Consider the following 21,319-nt stretch of genomic DNA (forward strand, 5'->3'; position numbering starts at 1 on the left):
GCTCTGTTTACAAATCCCAAACACTTGTAGGCTTTCCAATCTGTAGATAGTATTCTTGGACTTGTATTGTTTTGTTCCCTCAAAGGTCAGGTCCCGTAGGGCTTAATCTGCATTTGCTGGTGGAGCTCTGGCCAGCAAAGCAAATGTATCAGAACAGCCTAGCCAGTGGGTAGAGGGCCAGGCCTGTTGGCACATACTCTGGGGCTGGCATGGGCCACAGACGGTGGCACCAGCAGTCCTGTTTGTTCTTCAGCTCCTGGCAAATTCTGAGCAGATTGGATTCCTGTCCCAAGGAACACAGATGCTTCCTCCCAAGCCTGCCTGCCCAGGCAGCACTCCACCTCAGAGCAGTAATCTGGGAAAAAGGAGGACTTGTCCCCAAAAGCTCTTCTCTTCTGTGTTCTCCTGGTTACTGAATTGCCACCCTTTTCTTCAAACCTGTTCCCCTTAAAGAGCATGATAACCTGGTATCATGTCATCTAAGTGAAGTGTAATTGCCATAGAAACAAATAGCTTCATGATAAATATTTAAATCTTTTCAGATACTTGATTTTCCTTCATGTCCAATGTTTCTAACAGAAGTGCAATTTAATTCTAATTCTGCAGTTGGAAGGGGTTTGGGACATCAGGAAGCAGGTAGAATAGATACAGTGTGACTAACCTAAGAGACAGCACTCAGGTAGTAATGGCAGCTGTGATGGGACCTGTAGACCTGCTTTCTGCCTCTCTCAACCCTCTTTATCTTGAAACATTCCACCAGCTATTGTAAGGAGCACCTGTGTTTTCACTGTTACGGAGATTCTAGGGAAAAAGTGGGTAATGCTTTTCTATGTAGTCACTGTGTCCTGTAAGAGCTGTCTGGGAGTGTGTCCATGGCGATTGAATTAGAGACTGTTTTCCAATTTCCAAGAATATGTTTAGCTGCATTTTGAATTTTTAAGATGAAGGTATTAAAGGCATGGCAAACTTGTCAAAACACTGACTGTAGAAATAGTTAAAGTTCCAGATACACAAGCAATGAGCTGGCTGGGTGCCTCTTGGCAGGCTTAGGTGTTGGGTCTTGACTATAGAAGGTCTTGGAGACAATGAAACCAACTGGGAGGTAGACCAAATAAGAAAGTAAGTATAGTCAACTACAGGTTTCTTCTGGAGAAGACATTTGAGGGTCTGGCTTAGTAGATAATTTGTTCTCTAAAACCCAGGCTGGGGAGAATGACATAGTCCCTTGCAGAGACAGAGACTTGACATTTCTACTTTGATTTTGTTGCTGTGGAAGGGCAAGAAGGAAGTGTGTGGAACAAGTGAAAGTGACATACTGGAAGAGACCAAAATGGATAATATTTGACAATTGACCTATCTAAGGCAGGTTTTGTCCTCCTCCTGGGTGTTTCCAGACTTCTACACTCTTAATTTCCATGGAGTTCATTGGAACACCCCCTTCTGTGCTCCAGTGGCTACAGGAGCAACCCCGATTTAGTGACTTGTTCCAGAGGAGGTGTAGCTGGAAATCTATGTTTATTAAAGTCTAAAAGAGCCGAGGTAAATGTGGGTTTGGTGAGGAAAAGTGGCTGGTTCACCTCTCCAGTAGGTAGATGGCCAAAGTCAGCTGATTCACAGATTGCCATTCCAGTTCTTCCACCTAGAGAGCATTTCAGTTCATCCAGCACTAGAGTCGAACAGAAGGGTGCAGTCATGGCCATACACTGTGAGCTGGAGCTGTGTCCTCAAGTGCATGCCAATCAGACCAAATCTAGCCTTCAGCACTCCCACTTTTGACCTAGAGGGACTGTGTTAAATGGGCTGGGGTCCTATCCAAAGCCAGACTCCAGGACACAGAACTCTCCCATTCTGCTGGGATTAAACCAGGGGTGCTTTATCACTGAGCTGCTTCCACAGCCTTTTTTATTTTTTAATTTTGATACAAGGTCTCCCTAAGTTGCTGAAGGCCTTACTAAATTACTGAGGTTAGCCTTGAACTTGCAATTCCCTTGCCCATGCATCTCAGTCTTTGGGATTACTGGTGTGTGCCACTGTGCCTGGCAAAAAGGGTTTTAATAAACTGAAGAATTTCTCACAATAAAGTTTACTGTGGACAAAGCAGAATTCAACCACCAGTTCTGAAAAGCTGTTGCAAGCATAAGAAATGGGTATGAATGTCAAAATATAACAGAAAGATATGGGATTATGGATGGGCAAACATTCCTCAATAGTTCGGAGCTGTAGTTGGAGCAGCCTGTCCAGAACTGCAAATGTGAGTTTTAAATATAGGGGTTGTGCTGATCACCATGATGCACACCTATAATCCCAGTACTTAGGAAGATGAGGCAGGAAGATATAAGTTTACAAGCATGGGCACCATAGTGAGACTCTATCTCAAAATAAATTTAAAAAAAGGAGTAGATTTGGGAACGTAGCTCATGGTAAAGTGCACTTGAGTTCAATCCCCAGTCCCTGCCCCACCCAACAAAAATATTCATAACTTTTTTTTTTCATATGTGAAAAGTCCTAATATGAAGTATGAAGACTGAGGCGAACTCTTCTTAATCTCCACCAGGAATAGAATGGAGTTCCAGCAGCATTTGGTTAGACACAGGAATTCTTTCCTGACAGAGTCATTAAATGATAAAATAAATTATGGAGGGAAGGTTCTGATATGTTGATGAGATTTTCAAAGTAGGCTATATTTTCATTTCAGTAGGATGGATTAGGTCCATCTCATTGGGGTGTTTTCTGTTCCTTTGTCTGAGCTGTTGGCCAGGTGGTAGAACTGATGATCATTCAGGGTCCCTGTTCTAACCTAGGATTGCCTGACAGCCCCTGCCTGCAGACATCCACCTGCTTTTACATTCCCTGAGGTGCTCCCTGTGCCCAGGAACTGCACCACCCCCCTAGGCACCCCTGTGGCCCTCTGTGGGCTAGCTGGGGTCCTGAAGATGCACTGTTCTAATCAGATCATATCTCTTTGTTCTCTTCTCCTTTTCAGTATGAGTTTAAAGCCAAGAACATCAAGAAAAAGAAAGTGAGCATTATGGTTTCTGTGGATGGAGTGAAAGTGATTCTGAAGAAAAAGAAAAAGGTAAGTGGCTCTGAATCAGAAACTGTGGTGAAGAGGGAAGCAGGGATGGTAGACGTGGGATACTTTTTCCTTCTAGAATATTCTCTGGACATAATCACCCCCACCCTTATCTGATGAGGTCTTCTCCTCCTTTCTTGACTGAACCCAGGGTGCTCTACCACTGAGTTACATCCCAGTCCTTTTATTTTTATTTTTTAAATTTTGAGACAGGTTGTGCTAAGTTGCACAGACTGTCCTCAAACTTGTGATCATCCTGCCTTAGCTTCCCAGGTCATTGGAATTACAGGTATACACCATCATGGTCCTAAGCATTTTGGATAAGGAATACTCAACATACATCAGGTTTAGTGGGGGAGTGGACAAGAGGAGGCTCCCTCAGACACTGTCCCCTTCTATCACTGGGACAACCTTCAGCCCCACCCCAGGTGCCCTGCAGTCCCCACTGTGCATCTTTGTGTCCTGTTACACTTGCTGCTGCCCTGGGGATCATTCTTGCCCCCTCCCCACCCTTCACTTGTGTGCACACAGCAGGTAGCCATGGGACAATCTTGAGAATACTGTCCTCTCAGGAGTTCCTGAGCAGGAAGGTTGCTGAAGCAAACTAATATGTATTAAGACCCTGAACTTAAAACTATGAATGTTGATAATATTAACTTGAGCAAGAGATCCTCACAGAAAGAAAGGGCCAAAGCAACCTGAGCTTGTGATTCAGGAAACTGGCTTTTGCCACACTTGTCCAATTGCTTTATTCAGCCCTTCATGTGAGGAAACTGGTGGTGCAGCACCCACATGTACTAACTGATAACATAATTGCCATTCATGGGCAATTTCCAGGTGACAAGATGCCTTTACATCCATTGTCACCCATCCTTTCATCAGTCTTTGTGGATGTTTCTCTTAACCAGCTACTTCCTCACTGACCTGACTCCTCCCTTGCCAGGGGCTGAACTGTCAGCTTTTCAGACCAAGAAACTCAGACTCATCAGTTTGAAGTTTTAGACCTTAGGATGCTAATTCACATTGACAGAGCTCAAAAGAGACTGATGTACAAACTGGATCAACAGTTTCTTAATTCACTTTGAGACATAAAACAGTCTTCTAGACCAGATACTCTCATTAGCCTGACAAGCACATTTTCTCTTAAATAAAGGCAAATGATGTGAAAGGCAAATTATTAGTGTTGCTTAGTGGGCCCAGAAGTGGAGGGAGTTGGCTATGTTAGGAATGTTTGCTGACCTCAGACTCTACAACAGTTGGGTCCACTAGATGTTTGTAGTGACATTGATGGGCAGATACTGTTCCTAGGGTCTGTCCAACAGACCATACTAGGATTTCCTTCCACAACTCTCTAGCTTCTCTGCTTCCATAACTGCTAGTCCTAGAATCTCCCCACCACCCAATGCACATACACTTTTGTCTGACATAATCTTTGTTTACTTTCAATTATGTTACACGTCAAGGTCTGTTGTGCTGGTAGTTATATGTACATTTTAGATAATTTTATGTACCTCTGATGTTGTCCATTTTGGAGTGACTTCGTGGTTTTGCCTTTGGGGATGCTCTCATCTCCCATTTCACTATCTCCCTGTGTATCATGCATCATATGCACTGGTATCCTCCATTCTGCATACAAGAAAACTGAGGTTAGGTCACAAAGCACATAAGGACAGCAGAATGGTGAGCATCATCTGGGAGACAAGCCAGCCCTCCTTTCCATGAAGTACAGGAATGCTATTCTGGAGTAGCATCTCCCTGGGAGAATTGGGGAATTTGTAACTCACTTTGAAACCATGTGATTGGTAATCTTCAGTGTTCACCCTGCTGCTGGCCCAGGAAAGAGGTGATCCTAGGTCCAATTCTTCTGATGCCAGACTTGGGAAAGAGGAGCCTCCCATCCTACTTTGCTTCTTCCACCCAAGCTCAGTGTCTGTTTCAGGACTGGGGCTATGATTTGGATAATGCCTTTAATCATAGTGTACATTTTCAGCCTCTGCCAGATGAATGCACATTAACAGCAATCAGCCTTTTTGTCATCTTGTTCCCATGCAACAGTCCTTTGGTATCTGCATGATGCTACCACCATGCTCACACACATTTTTAGTCTTTCTCCCTGCTTATAGGACTGACAAGAATGAGACTAGAGATGCCATAGTGTAAGTGCACAATTTTCTCCAAGGAAATGAAGCAGTTGGCAAATGTCACCAGTGGTCATCATGATTAGGTTAAAACCTGAAGCCCTTGCTGGGTAGCCATGGATGTAGCAATAACCATTGCTTATATTCATCTATAAGGTAGGACTCCCATGTACAACTGGCATTGTCTAGTGGTTGGCCAGTGTCTGTACTGGACTAGTTGGCAAAGATGTTGAACAGTCTTCTATTCCTGCACACAGCATGGTGATTTTTACTGGGTCAGTGTGACATGTTGGAAGCCCTAAGCAGAGACAAGAAGACCTGTTCTGGTCTTGGCTCCTCCTTTCCTGGTTCTGTCCTCTGAGAAAGTTATTCTGCCTTTCTGATCTTCAAGTAAAAAATGCGGGACTGGGTTGGGCAATCACTTTAACTTTCTAGTTCAAATACTCTGCACCAGCTCTGGAACTGTGTCTTTTAAATTTGTGTATAAATATAGGTCACCCGTATGTATTCAAATCTTTGAGAAAGCAACAGAGAACGCAGACTCTAGATGCTGGGTGGTTCGCTCTGTTGTATGTCTTCCAATACTCTAGGCCAGGAGGGGTCCCTGTGAAGTCACATGCCTCCTAAAGCAGCCACAGGTCCTCCTTTCATAGCTTGTTTTGTAACTGGTCAATGGTGGTGTGCTTCCTGTGTGAGGAGGGAGGTATGTTTACAGGGGACTCCTGACCTCTAGTGAACTTTCTAAGGGAAGGGGCAATCTTTGTGAGCCCAGCACTTACCTGGTGCATGGACAGTATGTTCAGTAATTGTGGCTCTTGGCTGGCTGAATGAATGAAAATTATTTGTGTGTGATAGTGTCATTAAGTCAGAAAGAAATAAGTACTTAGCAACAGGATATAATGAAGTCTAGTTTGTTCCTTTTGATTATCACATTCTTCTCCCCATCTCTTCTCCCATCAGTCTAAACAAAGATTAGAGGCTTTCCCAAATACAGAAATGCTTCAGTAGGAATTGCTAATTTAGATTGTGGTAGAAAGACTTGTTCAGGTGACTCTGATTCTCAGGTGTGTTATACTAGTGCAGGCAATAGCGAAATAGATCGTGATCATCTCACTGAGATGCAAAAACCATCTTTTTGGTTATATCAACAAGTATCTAAAAATGCTCTCTTCTTGAACTTATGCCAGCACATAATGAGTCATAAATTCCTTTCAAATCTTAGGTCAAATTTGTAGTGTGAACCAGTTATCAAGATAATTAGCTTTGCTTTGATGTCTCTCCATCAGAACATTTTCTTTAACTCTCAACTAGGCCCAAGTAGTTATCTTTTCTGTGTATATAATAATGATTATTTGTTATAATTCCAGAACCACATATACCACCGTTTGCTAGGGAGAATCCTGAATAAGAAAGATTAGTCTTGAACTCCATCCAAAGGATTTTTCCCAAAGAACCCAGAGGGCCTCACCAGTTTGTGATTTCTCTTATAAACCAATAACTTTGTTGGGATCCTCTAAGGCAACATTCTAGAAAGACTCCATCATTCACATTAACAAATATTTGTTGTGTGACTATCATGTTCTAGGAACTGTATAAGATACAGAAGGGCACAAAATATGGACCATTTCTAGCAAAGTTAACTATATTTAATGGCACTCTGTGTAAACTAGATCTATTACAGTTCTTCATTTCATTGGAGATGTTTTTTGTTTGGGGGAATTTTTTTTTTTCTTTTGGTACTTGAGATAGAACCAAGGGCCTCATACATGCTAAGCATACTGTACCACTGAAGCTACATCTCCAGCCCCACATTAGAGTTATTTCTCTCCCCCCCCCCCATAAGTTGTGAACTTTTAGGGACAGGTAACTTGTCTTTTCTCAGATCTTATCTGTTTGGGAAGGTGGAAGGAGAGAGGGAGCAAACTGATAGAAGTAGTTATACACTAAGATGATAATTGGAATAGCTACTAATAATAGCTAATAATAGCTGACACTGATAGTGAGTACCTACTGTTTTCTAGTCTTGTTTGATGTTCTGTAACACTTACTAAATCCTCACATATCCCATGAGGTAGATGTCATTATTATGTTCATTTGGGAAAGAAAACTGAACAATTTGTTCAAAATCTCAAGTACTATCCATGGTGAAGTCAATGTTCAAACCAGGTGTGTTTTGCTCAAATCCTCAAGCAGATTCTTTCTGCTACCGTGTTGCTCTGTGTGTTTGTGTGTACATGCATGCACATGCATGGTGTACTTGTGTGTGTTGTCTTTAAATTCTAACTTACATTCTGTCACAGGGATATCACATCATAAGGAAACTATTTTCCTGCCCAAGAAATAGTGTTAGTTACTATGGAAACATAGAACTCAGATCTAACTGGGTAAGTAAAAGGGGCACTCAGAATTATAGAGCCAGAATTTAGGAGAAGGGACTTAAAGAATGATCTGGATTTATCCCTGGATTGATTTTATCTGGCAACAGAAGATGAGATAGCTCCAGGGATACCCCCACCTGGGTGTTCAGCTCACTCAGGTAGTCACTGACAGGACCAGAGTGTGAATCTGCACCCTTAACTAAGTACAGTCTTCTTTCCACCATGTTGTCTTTCATGGCTTTCTTTATTTCCTGCTAATTTTAAAATTGATGTATTAGGAACCTAAGTGCATTATGTGAGGATTCGTTAACAAATTCTATGAAGATTCTCAATTTTTAAATGCATATTCCTATATCTATAGGTTATACCTGAAGGTGGGAGATAGCTTTATTTTCAGTCTAATCCCATTCTACCTAGAAGCATGGAGATCTTGTCAAGCTAAGTTTATATAGTCTTTGCAAGTTTTTTTTTTTTTTTAATTTCAGAAAAATTTTTAAAAGAAGTCACCATTGCTGACAGGTATATGAATAATGGCTGCATGAAAATGGCAAAATTTGCAGACTTTGGGACATGCTTACTGATGATTTCCAGTAGGAATAGTAAATAGCAGTATGACTCCCTTTTCCACTTTTGGGCTCCTAGGAAAGGGCTTCAAACATGCCATATCTGTTTATGCTTTCAAAAGGAGGTTGACTGTGATAATTATTCCTGACTCTGTTTTCTCTTGTGGGCAATGTTCCAGGCAGACCTACCTCTGAACTAGTTCTCATATAATATCCCCTGCTAGGAGCTTTTGGAATGACAAAAAGGCTGTGAATTTCCATGGAGGACTTGACATTCATACTCAATAGATAAAGAAAAGAGAAGGTCCTATATCAAGGATGTGCTTTACTACATTCCTTGGTCTTAACAACACAACCACAGTCAGCCCTTTATCCCCTTCCTCTCTTCAGAGTAAAGGGGAGTGAAATACTTGCTTGGAGTAGCAAGGAGAACATGGGATCTAGAGGTAGAAGGGATAGATTTTATTTACCACTGGATTAGGTGATTTTAGAGGGAAATAAGTTACTCCCTGAGCCTCAGTGTTCATCTTTCAGGTGGGGATCAATTTTAATAATGTAAAAGAAAGCATTATGTAGAAGTTTCTTCCTTAAATAGAGTAATAGGCTTTCTCCCCATATCAACTAAGACAGTTTTGAGAATCAAAAATGAAGCAGGTACAACAAATTAGAAAAAATAAAAAAAAATTTTTTAAATGAAGCATGTAAAGATGAATTTCCTGTTTCTTTCCCTTCTCACTTTCCATGTTAGTCTGACATGAACAAGGAAGTGCAAAGATGGGAATTAAAAGCCTATGGGGAAAAGTGGGGAGGCAACTGGAAAAGAGTGGGATAGCTGTCAGAGTACAGGGAAGGCCTACCACCAAGAGCCAGAGAAAGGGAAGGAAGGAAGGAAGGCTGGGTGAAAGTCTCTTAGCAGTGCTAAGGAAGGCTCGTTAAGGCCATTAGGGATTCCACAGCCAAAGTCATCCCCACAGCAACAAGGCTTGCCTTAGCATTTCTTCATGTTCAATGCTTGGCTGGGAGCAGCCCAGGAAAGCATGGTGCCTAACCTAGTACAATGATGGACTTCAGGTAGCAGCTGCATCTGGGGCCCTTGGTTAAACTCCCTGTAACTGCCCCTTTGAAGGTGCATTCTTGTGACCACAACTTCCAGTAAATGAAGCAGATTTGTCCTCCAAGTTAATCTACTGTATCTCACTGACTTTGGGTGGGGGATGAAATACCAGGGATTGAACCCAGGGTACTCAACTACCGAGCTGCATCCCCATCCCTTATTATTTTATTTTTAGACAGATTCTCAATAAATTACCTGGGCTGGCTTTGAACTATCTCCTGAGTCCCTAGGATTACAGATATGCACCATTGTGCCCAGCTGCAAACATTTTAAAGAGAGAAAGAACAATAAAGAAACCACTTCCTTCCCCTTTTCCATATGGAAATACTTTTTTAAGGGACATTTTTAGGAAAAAAAATTAATAAGAGAAGGAAAATAGGAAGGAAAAACTAATGACTAGCTTTACAGGATTATAAATCAAAGTTGACTTCTACCATAAGACAGAGATATATTATTGAAAAGTAAAAGTAACTACAGTCAAATTCAGTTTGTCTTCAGAAAGCTCACCTAGTTCTAAATTTTGCCTCCATCTTTCTTTCTTTCTTTCCTTCCCTCCCTCCCTTTCTTCCTTCCTTCCTTTCCTCCCTCCTTCCTTCCTTCCTTCCTCCCTTCCTCCTCCTCCTCCTCCTCTTTCCTCCCACCCAACTGGGGATTGAACCCAGGACATCTATTACTGAGCTACATCCCCAGATATTGAGACCCTTTCTCAAAATTAAAAACTAAAAGTCTAGGGATGTAGCTCAGTAGGGGAGAACACGAGAGAGGGGCTTGGGGAGAAGCTTGCCAAATAAAGGAGATAAAGAGAATCCACCTCAGACTTAGAGAAAAGAATATGTTCATTTAAGACAGTGGTATGAGAAGATGAGCCTTCCTTTAAGTTAAGCTATTCATAATACTGCAATTGACTAAATCCTACTGAGACTTGGAGTCAGAACTAAACTTAAGGAGAACTTGGTTCTAGTCTAGACCAGGCTGATAACCAGGGGTGACACCTGGCTCAAGCATGACTACACACCTCAGGGTGTTATTTGAAAGAGGCAGGTAGGAGAGGTGGAGGTCCTTCATTCTAATGTTCTTGGATTATCATTTGGGTATTGAAGGGATTGGATTAAAAAGCTCCAAACACATTTGCCTTAGGTTCTTGAATAACCAAAAACATTGGTGAGCCAGGCATGGTGGTGCATATCTGTAATCCCTGTGAGTCAGGAGGCTGAGGCAGGAGGATTGCAAATTCAAGGCCAACCTGGGCAATTTAGTGAGACCCTGTATCAAGATTAAAATTAAAGCTCAGTGGTAAAGCACTCCTGGTTTCAATCCTCCCTCAAAAAAAGGAAAAAAAAAATAAGAGAGAAAAAACAGGTGAATTCCTGCTTTACCTAAACCCTTCGCATTATCTCGATAATTTCCTAATCTCTTCATAGATTTAATAGACTTATCCAAGGATTGCTATAAGACCCTTAAAGGGAGAGGACTGAATTTTAATGGGATTTTCAGAAAAGGAAAATAAGTAGTCAAAAAGATCTTTGTGTCCTCCCATCCCACCCCACCTTCAGTACATTCTGTTTGGATACTGGGAATTCTCCCCAAAGTAAAGTATTTTCTGACCCAGACAATATTCACTCTTATTAAATTAATACAAGGAGAGCTGGGAACCTGGTCTCTCCATCCTCCTATTTAGGAATGCCAAAGAAGGAAAACAGTTGTTCTGTATTATGTCGCCACTTATTCTTTCCTTTTAATGAACATATTAGTTTCGTTCTTTAGGGAGACAAAGAAGAGTCTTGTCCAGACTACTTTTGCTAATGGAGGCATGCTGGTAGCCTAGGACGAAAGAAGCTGGCACTCAATGCATTCTCTTTCTTAGCACTGCAGCCAGATTGAGTGGAAATATTTGCAGCAGGTCACGAAAACCATCTACCATCTTGGGGGGCTCAACCTAGGTTTAGCGGAGGATTTGATTGAGCAGAATTGGGTCTTTGTATCTGGGAGCTCAGGGATCAGGCAGTTTTGTGCCAGTCCCTCTATGGTGTTTGCAGACACCTGACTACTAATTCTGAGCCCCACTAGTGACAGCCAGGTTTGCAGGGTTGTTATTAGCTTCACACAGCAAAAGCCACATTGTCCACCCTCAGGACTCTCTTGAGGGCTGCTCATATCAGAAAGGAACAATGGATGTGGCAACATCATGAAATGGCCTCTTTGGTACATGGAGTCATTTTGATAACTTTGAAAATCTCAGCAGAGCAGCAAGGAATACTATGAACAAACTTTTCAGAAAGTAAGTATATAAAAAAAAGCAAGGATTCATTCCCTCAGGAGCAGAGCTACTCTGCTACGGCCTCTCTGAGTGTTTAACTCACTGAGAATGTTTATTGAGTAGCACAGTGGGTGGGCTCTGGCCAGGCACAGCATTGATGAGCTCTTGGTCAACTGGTTGTCTTTGAAGTCAGGGACCTTCCCTGTGCCAGGCCTGACTAAGACATGCCCAGGAGCATACAGTATGTGGAAGAAATCCTCTAGCTGGGTATTTCACTTTAATCTTTCTTTGATATACAGCCCTACACCAGAATCACTTCATTCTGGCTCTGAATCCTACATCAGAATCACCCGAGTGCTTGTGAACACTACAGATTACAGTAGGGCCTCACCTCCTGTATTCCTGAGCCTGAAGAGGTGGAACCCATGAAGCCATAGTTCTTTTTAAAAAATTACATCGGTGTAGCTACACACACACATATACACATCAGATTTTTGCTCCTTGGAATAAGTAAAAGCTACATATCCCCCATTCCTCCTGCTAAACACAGCTGAAAACTCTGGATATAAAACAAACATAAGATTCTAAACAGTGGACAGAAGACAGCTTGACCAGGAACCTTGGAACCCCGGGAATTACATAGTTGTGAGTTTCCTGAATTTTCTTTTCACCTATCTACATCCCAGATTCAGAGCTAAAGAAACTGGCAACCCAGACATGCCAGTGGAAACAGACAAAATATCCTGCTCTCTCTACGCATACAAGGACGATAAGGGCAGCATAGCAAGGCAGAAAAACTTGTAGACAATAGCCATTCCTTCAACCATACAACACAGAAAAATCAGCTGTCCTTCACCCCAATGCAGCATGGCTGAGTGGGAACCTAGGCACCCACCACTGCTGAACCATCATGAGGTGCATCACCCCATTGGGTAGTATTAGAGAAGGCTGAAAAGGATGCCAGGACTTTCATCCCTGCCAGCTGATCATGAGTGTCTCGCTCCATCTCACCCCTATTCCTCATGTGGTGTCATTGGAGACAATATGGAGAGCCTAGACTTCCTCTGCTTCTCAATAGGAATGAAGGTAAATGATAATGCAGAAATATATATTATCAGTGGAGGATACTTGAAGATCAGTAACTAAGTACTCCTTTGAACCAGGATAGCACCAGTGGAAGCTTGGTAGGAGTTAGAAGTACCACCCACACCCAGCAATAACAAGGACCCCTTTTCTCTCTCAGGTGTCAGCAGAGATCAAGTGGGAAACCTGGACTTAATTTTCCGCTGACAGTGACAATGTAGCCTTTTCCTCTTTCCCCTGTTTGAGCAGTGTCCTAGTATGATAGTTAAAATAGAAAGTTTAAATAATATGTAGACCTGAGTGTGGCAGCTCACACCTGTAATCCCAGTGACTCTGGAGGCCGAAGCAGGAGGTTGACAAGTTCAAGGCCAGCCTCAGTGACTTAACAAGACCCTCTCTCAAAAATAAAAAAATAAAAAAGAACTGGGGAAATGGCTCAGGGGTAGAGCACCCTGAGTTCAGTCTGTAGTACCACACATACACACTTATCTATAGCCATTCAGGTTTCAATTAAAGTCACTTGCCTTACTATCAGTGACAAAAACTTCAACTTTAGTAGGGGAAAAATAAAGATAATAGATGCCAGCAGCAGGGTGACAGAGATGTTAGAATAATCTGACAAAGATTTTAGGTAGCAATCATATGCTTTCATGAGTAATTGTAAATACTCTTGAAACAAGTAAAAAATTGTAATGATAAATTTGACCCAAAATCCAATCATATTTTTAACATATCTTGCTATTTAAGTAAACTCTATGATAGACAATTATGTTGTGTTTAAAGTATGCATTCAAGCCAGAAATAGTGGCTACTTTGAAAGTGTAAGTCAGTTTGAGGTCAGCCTGGGCAACTTAGCAAGACCCTGTCACAAAATAAAAAACAAAAAGAACTATGATATCGCTCAGTGATAGAACACCCCTGGTTCAATCCACAATAGAACCAAATAAATAAATAAACAAGCAAATATCCAAGTATCTGAACTTTAACTCTGAAAAATTTTAGTCCCTCAGTTGAAAACCAGCCTCCCATGAGTGCCATTCAGGTTGTAAGGGAACTAAAGAGGCTGTAAACCAGTCTTTCTGGGTTAAGAGTGGTGTCATGAAAGGAATAGAGAACAGAACATGTATCTATTAAATGCCGATTAGACCATATGTGAACCAGTCAGAGATATGGTTCAAAGCACTAGATTTTGAGGGGAATAACTGGCCAGTACCTAGTGTGAACAAAAAGAAGGCAACTCTGATAGAAGTTTGGGAACCATGTCAAGTGAGGGGTGTTCACAAAAACAGTTTATAAATTGATCGTTAGGGGTACTGGGAACCCAGAGGTGCTCTACCACTGACCCATGTCCCCAGCCCTTTTTTATTTCATTTTATTTTTTTATTTCGAGATAGGGTCTCACTAAGTTGTCAAGACTGTACTTAAACTTGTTATTCCTCTGACTCAGCCTTCTGAGTAGCTGGGATACAGGTGTGCACCACTGTGCCTGGCAGAATTGGTTGCTAGTGAATGTAAACCAGTCTGAATTCACCTCATTTGTTGCATTGATGTTGAATCAAAATTATGATTAAATGGTATATGTGTGAGAGTGTGTATGTGTATATGTGATGTATGGCAGTTGTGTATAATGTTGTGTTTGGGTAAAGCTGCTGACAAAATGCTTCTTCCTAATGTTGCTCTATAGGCCTGGGCATAGTCTCCTCTAGTCTTCTGGACATTCTCCAAATCCTAATATGTTTTAGGAGATCACTCTTTGCATTCTATTTGAGAAATTCACTTAGCCAAATTTACCTAGCAAAAATATCCAATACATACTTCCTTGCTCTCCGCCTTCTCTTGACTTTGTCTTCAGTAGATGAGTGATGATGATTTTTAGTACTAGGGATTCAACCCAGGGGCACTCTACCACTGAGCTACATCTTTTTTTTTTTTTTTTTTGAGACAGGGTCTCACTAAGTTGCCAAAGATGGTCTGGAACTTGCAGTTAGCCTCCCAAGTAGCTGGTATTACAGATGTGTACCACTGTACCTGGTTGGACTGCCATTTTCAATGCACCAGCAAGATGGGTGTTTTCTTCCCCAAGTTCCCTAGACAGCACTGTCTGTGACAAAGACAAGTGAAGGTGGAACATGGTTCTCTGTCCCTGAACCTGGGGGTCAGACCTGAGGGGATGTGATTGGCTGCTGAACTTCACACTAGGGTGCTACTCACCACTTCCTGCACTGCTGTTTGAATTATCTCATCCCCATTCCTATCCTCATCCCCAGCTGCCTGAGGGGGAGAGGGGGTCTCCATTGTGTTCACAATAAGTTAGAACCACAGCTGAATGACTATCCATTTATGAGTAATTCCTCAAATGTACTAGTTAACTCACCTTTGTGTAGAGATTTTTCCCCCTTCCCTTTAAATTAAGGAGAGAGGGTGGATTACATTTCATTTGCATATGATTGCCTCCTCCGCACATTTTATTTTACTCCTTTCTCCTTTTAATTCCTCTTCTCCCACCTCCTTGGAGTGAAGTGTAGTCTTTTTTTCCTTGCAATTTCTCTAAGAAATGTTTATTTAGTGTCTGCCTGTGGTCCCCTGAGGCCTCTTTGGATCCTGCCTGTACTCTCTGCCAGGGATAAACACTCTCCTAAAGTGCTTGTGAAGTAAACTGAGCAGATCAGACAACATGACATTTTCCCCTTGCCCTTTTGGAGCAATCAACTCTGGGCCTCTTAGAGGGAAAAAGGCCAGGAGCAAAATGCATGTGTTTGCATAAGCATTAGGAGTTCAACGTGTGCCCTGGTTCTGTAGCTGAGGACAAGCCTAACTTATTCATTTATAGCTTCTTTTATTGCAGAAAAAGGAGTGGACGTGGGATGAGAGCAAGATGCTGGTGATGCAGGACCCCATCTACAGGTAAGAGCCCAGTCCAATGCTCAGGAGGATGCAGAACCCCAGGGTCCCCCTGCTGTCTCCTGGAGTCATCTGTTAGGCTGGTGGGTCTAAACAGGTTTAAATAAACTTTTACCTTTCCCCTATGAGACCTGTTTCTATAAATGTAAGTATAAGAAATAAATCGGCCTTATCTCTAAGATTGAAAGTTTTTCTGATTGCGTTAAATTATACTAAGGGAGCTATGAAGGATTTCTTTTTGTTGTCTAATCCATATCTCTCCATTGTAATCAGAAACTTTTAATTTTTGCTAGTTTTATCCTAACTGAAAATTTGTAATTGCTTATAAGTTGATTATGATAAAATGACATAAGTGGGTTATCCCATCCCCCTTTGCTCTCAGTTTCCCACAGTGTTATCTCTTCTACCTTTCTGCCCCTTCAGAAACTGAGCATAGATAAAGGACCTGTGATCACTTGGGAAAGCAAAAAATAAAAAATGTAATTTCCAGTGCTATTGTCTGGATGTTTATCTTTTTTCCAAATTCTTATGTTGAAATCTTTACTCACAAAGGGAGGCTTCAGGGTGTAGGACCCTTCAGAGGTTATTAGATCATGAAGGTAGAACCCTCATATTTAAGGTTAGTGCCCTTATAAAAGAGGCTCTGGAAAACTGACTTGCCCTTTGCACCATGTGAGGACACGGAAGGCACCAACTATGAGCCAGAAAATAGGCCTTTATCAGACATTGGATCTACCAGTACCTTGATCTTGGACTCCCCAGTCCCCGGAACTGTAAGAAAGAAATTTATATTGTTTTGAGCCACCCAGTTTGTGATATTTTATTATAGTAGATTGAACTGATACATACCCAGAAATTGCTTTCACAATGGGATTTATATGAATTCTTTTCTTTCTTTCTTTCTTCCTTTTTTTTTTTTTTTTTTTTTTTTTTTGGTGCTAAGTATTGAACCCTGGAGCATTTTACTACTGAGCTAACCCAGTCCATTAAAAACAAAACAATTTTTTTTTTTTTTTATTTTTGAGACAAGTTTCTGCTAAGTTGCTTATAGCCTCTCTAAATTGCTGAGAGTGGCTTTGAACTTGAGATCCTCCTGTCTCAGCCTCCCATGTCACTGGGATTACAGGTGTATGCCACCATGCCTAGTTAAGACTGGTATGATTTCTATAGAGATCAGATGGCTACCATTTATGTGTATTCCATGTCAGAAGAATAACAGATAGCAGTAACATACAGAAAGTCAGGGCTGTCTTGGGATACGGGGCAGGACCTTGAACCCTGGGTGTCATTCTTCTGCACTGGATCTCTGCAGACTAAGCCCCACCTTACACCTGCCTCCTTCCTGTTTTTTATCTTTTTATGGTGCTAGGGATTGAATCCAGAGCCTTACACATGCTAGGCAAGCTCTCTACCATCCTCCTTCATGTTTAAGGGGAGAATGACCATTCCTTTGGGAATTCATAGACCTAGACTTAACTTTTCCTTTTGTTTCCTTTCAAATTATTGCCATGCCTTTGTTGACAATATAGATGAGGGTTGGAACTCAGCTGTGAAGATGGCAACATGGCTGCCCTTGCCTTCTAGTTGAAGAGTAGGTGAAAGAATTTCTTATATTTGAAAAATATGCATGTGTGAAAGACTCACAACAGGTACTATGCTGGTAAATTAATATATTGCTGAACAGAGTAAGTCATGGGTCCTTGTTCTCAGGAAGTTTTATCTCAGTAGGAAAATGGACATTGAATAAATCACTGTGGTACAAGATAGTGGGTCTGACAAGTTTCTTCCTTTATGTTCCTGTTGTACTTTTTCCCCCCTCTCAGAACTAGGGCATTCTACCACTGAACTACATCTCCAGTCCTTTTTATTTTTTCATTTTAAGGCAGGATCTCATTAAGTTGCTTATGTCTTGTTGAGTTCCCTAGGTTGGCCTTGAACTTGTGGTCCTTCTGCATTTCTGGGATTATGGGCTTGTGTCTCTGCACTTGGCTCCTATTATACTTTTTTTTTTAATTTCTTAATTTTTTTAAAATTTTTACTGACTGCATTTTGATTCATTGTACACAAATGGGGTACAACTTTTCATTTTTATGGTTGTATATTTCTTTTTTTTTTTTTTTTTTTTTTGGGTGAGGTGTCTCCCCAAAAGCTCATGTGTGAAACAATATAAGAAGCTTCAAAGGCGAAGTGATTAGATGATGACAGCTTTAACCTGATCAGTGAATTAATCCACTGATGGATTAAGTAGGTGCTAATTGCAGGTAGGTAAGGTATGGCTGAAGGAAGCAAGTCACTGGGAAGATGTGCCTTTGGTATTTATATTTTGTCCCTGGTCAGTGGAGCTCTGCTCTGCTTCCTGATTACCATGTCCTGAACTGCTTACCTCTGCCATGCCCTTCCACCATGATTTTTTGCCTCCACTTAGGCCTAGAGCAATGGTGTTGGCCCACCACAGACTGAACCTCTGAAACTGAGTCAAAATAAACTTGTTCTCTTTTAAATTGCCCAGTCTTTTGGTCACAGTGGTGCAAAACCTTGCCAGAACAGTGTATTCCTGTCACTTATTTAATGTGTCACTCTTGTCACTAGACTGTGAGTCTTTTGAAGGGAAGAACTATGCACTTTTCACTTTTGTATGTCTAGTGTCAAGCTCATGCTGGACCATATGAAACACTTAATAAATGTGCAATGGGTGTGTGGATAAGATGCCTTCAATTAATATCTGAAAATTACCATAATTGGTATGGTGATTCACAAAAGCGAACAATTACTTTCTACTTGAGTTATAAGAAAAGGCTTTAAGAAACAGATTGCATGAGAACTGGGCTTGAAGAATGTAAATGGACAACAAACCTCTATCTTTTGAATTTTGTAAAAGTAAGAGTTTCTTGGGTTTCTGTTTTTATTTTTCATAGTAGCAACATATACATAAATAAATGACCTCTTTGTGGATGCTTGTCATGAGTTGAATTTTTCTTTTTCCTGGTTAAAAGAAAAGGCTTTCCCCAGTTTTCAACTATCCAAAACAAGTTATTTATTTTATTTTTAGTAGCTTTATTGAGGTATACTTGGCATACAAAATCAAATATCTTTAAATGAATACTTTCCTAAGATTTGATGTATGTGTACACTTGGGAGACTGTCACTTCAATCAAGATGGTGAGCATTTCTTTCACCCCCAAAAGTTTCCTTATGCCCTTTTGTAATCCTTCCTTCTCATCCTTCCACACTCTACCTGGGCTAAATCCCATATCTTATTATTTAATTTTGAGTCTTTTATAAACTCTGGATATAAACTTTATCATATTTATGATTTACAAATATTTTCTCCAACTCTTATCTTTTCTTTTAAAAGTGTCTTTTGAAGAACAAGTGTTTTAAATTTTGATGAAGTCCATTTTATCAATTTTTTAAAAATTTCATGGATTGTGCTTTTGGTGTCATATCTAACAAGTCTTTACCTAACTCAAGGTCACAAAGATTTTCTGTTTTCATCTAGAAGTGTGATCATTTTTTAGGTGTATAATAAAATTTTTTTATATATATTTTTAAGCTGTAGATAGACACAGTGCCTTTACTTATTTATTTTTATGTCATGCTGAGGATCAAACCCAGTGCCTTACATGTGTGAGGCACGCACTTTACTACTGAGCTACATAACCCCAGCATAGGTGTATGATACAATTCTATTTTTTTTTTTTTTACATGATATGAGGGTAGATCAAAGTTGTCCTCATCCTCCCCCTCCCCCACACCTCTACCTCAGCCACCACCAATGAAGGTCCACTTCCACCTCCATTTGGTGAAAAAGTGTTCTTTCTCTGCTGTAATGCCTTTGCATCTGTTAAAAATCAGTTAGTCATGTTCTTATGGACAAATCGTATTGCCTAGCACGTGCTAGACAAGTGCTCTACCACTGAGCTACATCTCCAACCCCATCTATCCACTTACAAAAAGAAATGTGTATTTTTAAGGAGGAACACATCAAAGATAATTTTAAATATAGTTTTCTTTGGTCCTCAGACTCACAGAGCAGGTGCTCTGGTTACAGATGTCTTGTGTATGTCTTTTTATAATATGTCAAAATTTACCAACTCATGTTTACAAATAAAGAAATGAACTTTAGCCAGTACATTTTCAGTCTTCAGGTATTTTTTTTTCTCCATGTATTAAATTGCAGTGTTTTGGTCTGTGTACATGTGAACTTGTATACTTGTGTGGGTAGACAAAAAGGAACGTTTTCCTTAAACTGTATATGTTCCATTTTATTATTAATGAGAACATTTATCATCATGATAATAAGGTAACATTTACAAATGGACTCTTCCTGGGTATGGTTATTTTTCTGCCCTTTAGGAACATCTCTGGTTTGATTTAGTGGTGCTTCTGAGGGACATATAATTACTTATGTTTTTTAATGGCACACTGGTTTTCTGAAGTGTTCACTTTAGGCAAATTCCTCTATGGTAAATTCAGTCTTCCTATTCAAAGAAATGCTTTTTTCCTTGTCAGTAATGAATATTTGGGTTTTATTAAGTCAAATTTTAAATTTAAATCTTCCTCATTCCCCACATAGAATAACAGAATTGTGGATTTTTTATGGGAGTGGTGGGAGTACTGATGGTTGAACACTTTACCACTGAGATACATCCCTAACCCTTGTTATTTTTTGTTCTCAGATAGGGTCTTGCTAAGTTGCCCAGACTGATCTTGAGCTTATGTTCCTCCTGCCTCAGCCTCTCGACTGGCTGGGATTACAGGCATGCATCACTAAGCCCAGCAATCATGGATTTTTTCATTGTGTTTACACATATACACACAACAGAACATTTGCCTTTTAACCATCTTTAGGTGTACAAATCCATGGCATTCATTTCATTCATCATATTGTGCAACCATCACCATTATCTATTTTCAATACTTCTTCACTCCAAACAGAAATCCTGGGCCAATAAAGAACTAACTCCCCAATATCTTCCTTCTCTCAGCCTCTGATAACTTCTAAAATCATGAAATCTTAGGAGGTTACTGGCACTATGGTACCTGTGTGGGCCATTTCCTCCTCCATTTCAGGAGGACTGTATTTCTGAAATTATTTGCTATTGCAGGTTCATCATTAAGTGAAAGTGTATTTCCTTAATTATATAACTGTTTTCCATTTATCCTAGCTCTTACCTCTGGGACTACAAATATGTAGATCTTATTTTTGTTTCTTTTCAGTCAACCTAAGGTCCTGAAGCCTTTCTTTATTATTGTTTTCCATACCTCTTAATTTCAGAGCACAGAGTTACTCAGAGCTGTTTGGAGAAGGGAGGAAAGAGATTCATGAACAGCTACATTGTTGTTCATTGTGCTAGACACCAGAAGAAATGTAGTATGTCAGTCTGGGCCCAGAAACCACATGGTGATTTCAACAGAAGTAGTTTCCCTTGAAGAAATTACTAATCTATAATAAAAGAGTGCCTGTAAGATATAAAGAGAAGGCAAGTATCCAGGAAGGACAAACTTGAAAGGGGGACCCATTCCCAAGATGCCCAGCCAATATTGTTGTGTAATTGCAGATACTGGATGGCAGAGGAGTTTACGTGGTTTCCTAGACCAGAGTTAGTCCCAGATGCTGGAAAAATAGGAAGCAACCCTCTCAGGACCAGGTACAGGTGATCTGCAGCTGGTGGGTGGGCACACAGATAGAATTGGAGTATAGTTAGGTGAGAAGCAGGGACTATGTAATGTATACATTTGGAAAACTAGGAGAGATAAACCAGGTGGGGAGAGGACAAGCTAGCAGAGAGAGATGAGGTGGCTCTGGATG

At 40.7% G+C, this 21,319-nt stretch overlaps 1 protein-coding gene across 7 annotated transcripts in view; it reads left to right on the forward strand.

The window, feature by feature from the left end:
* The window catches only part of LOC306659173 (uncharacterized protein C1orf226), a 332,178-nt gene that overhangs the window by 230,004 nt on the left and 80,855 nt on the right, over positions 1–21,319 (forward strand). For 5 of the 7 annotated variants that reach the window (XM_079136582.1, XM_079136587.1, XM_079136585.1 and 2 more), the window contains 2 exons: positions 2,984–3,076; positions 15,437–15,510. In XM_079136582.1, the coding sequence (XP_078992708.1) occupies positions 2,984–3,076; positions 15,437–15,510 (167 nt within the window). The remainder of the gene's footprint in view (positions 1–2,983; positions 3,077–15,436; positions 15,511–21,319) is intronic. The other 2 variants (XM_079136583.1, XM_079136586.1) reach the window with 1 other exon arrangement.

Source organism: Sciurus vulgaris (assembly GCF_902686455.1).
Source record: "Sciurus vulgaris genome assembly, chromosome: 1".
Lineage (NCBI taxonomy): Eukaryota > Metazoa > Chordata > Mammalia > Rodentia > Sciuridae > Sciurus > Sciurus vulgaris.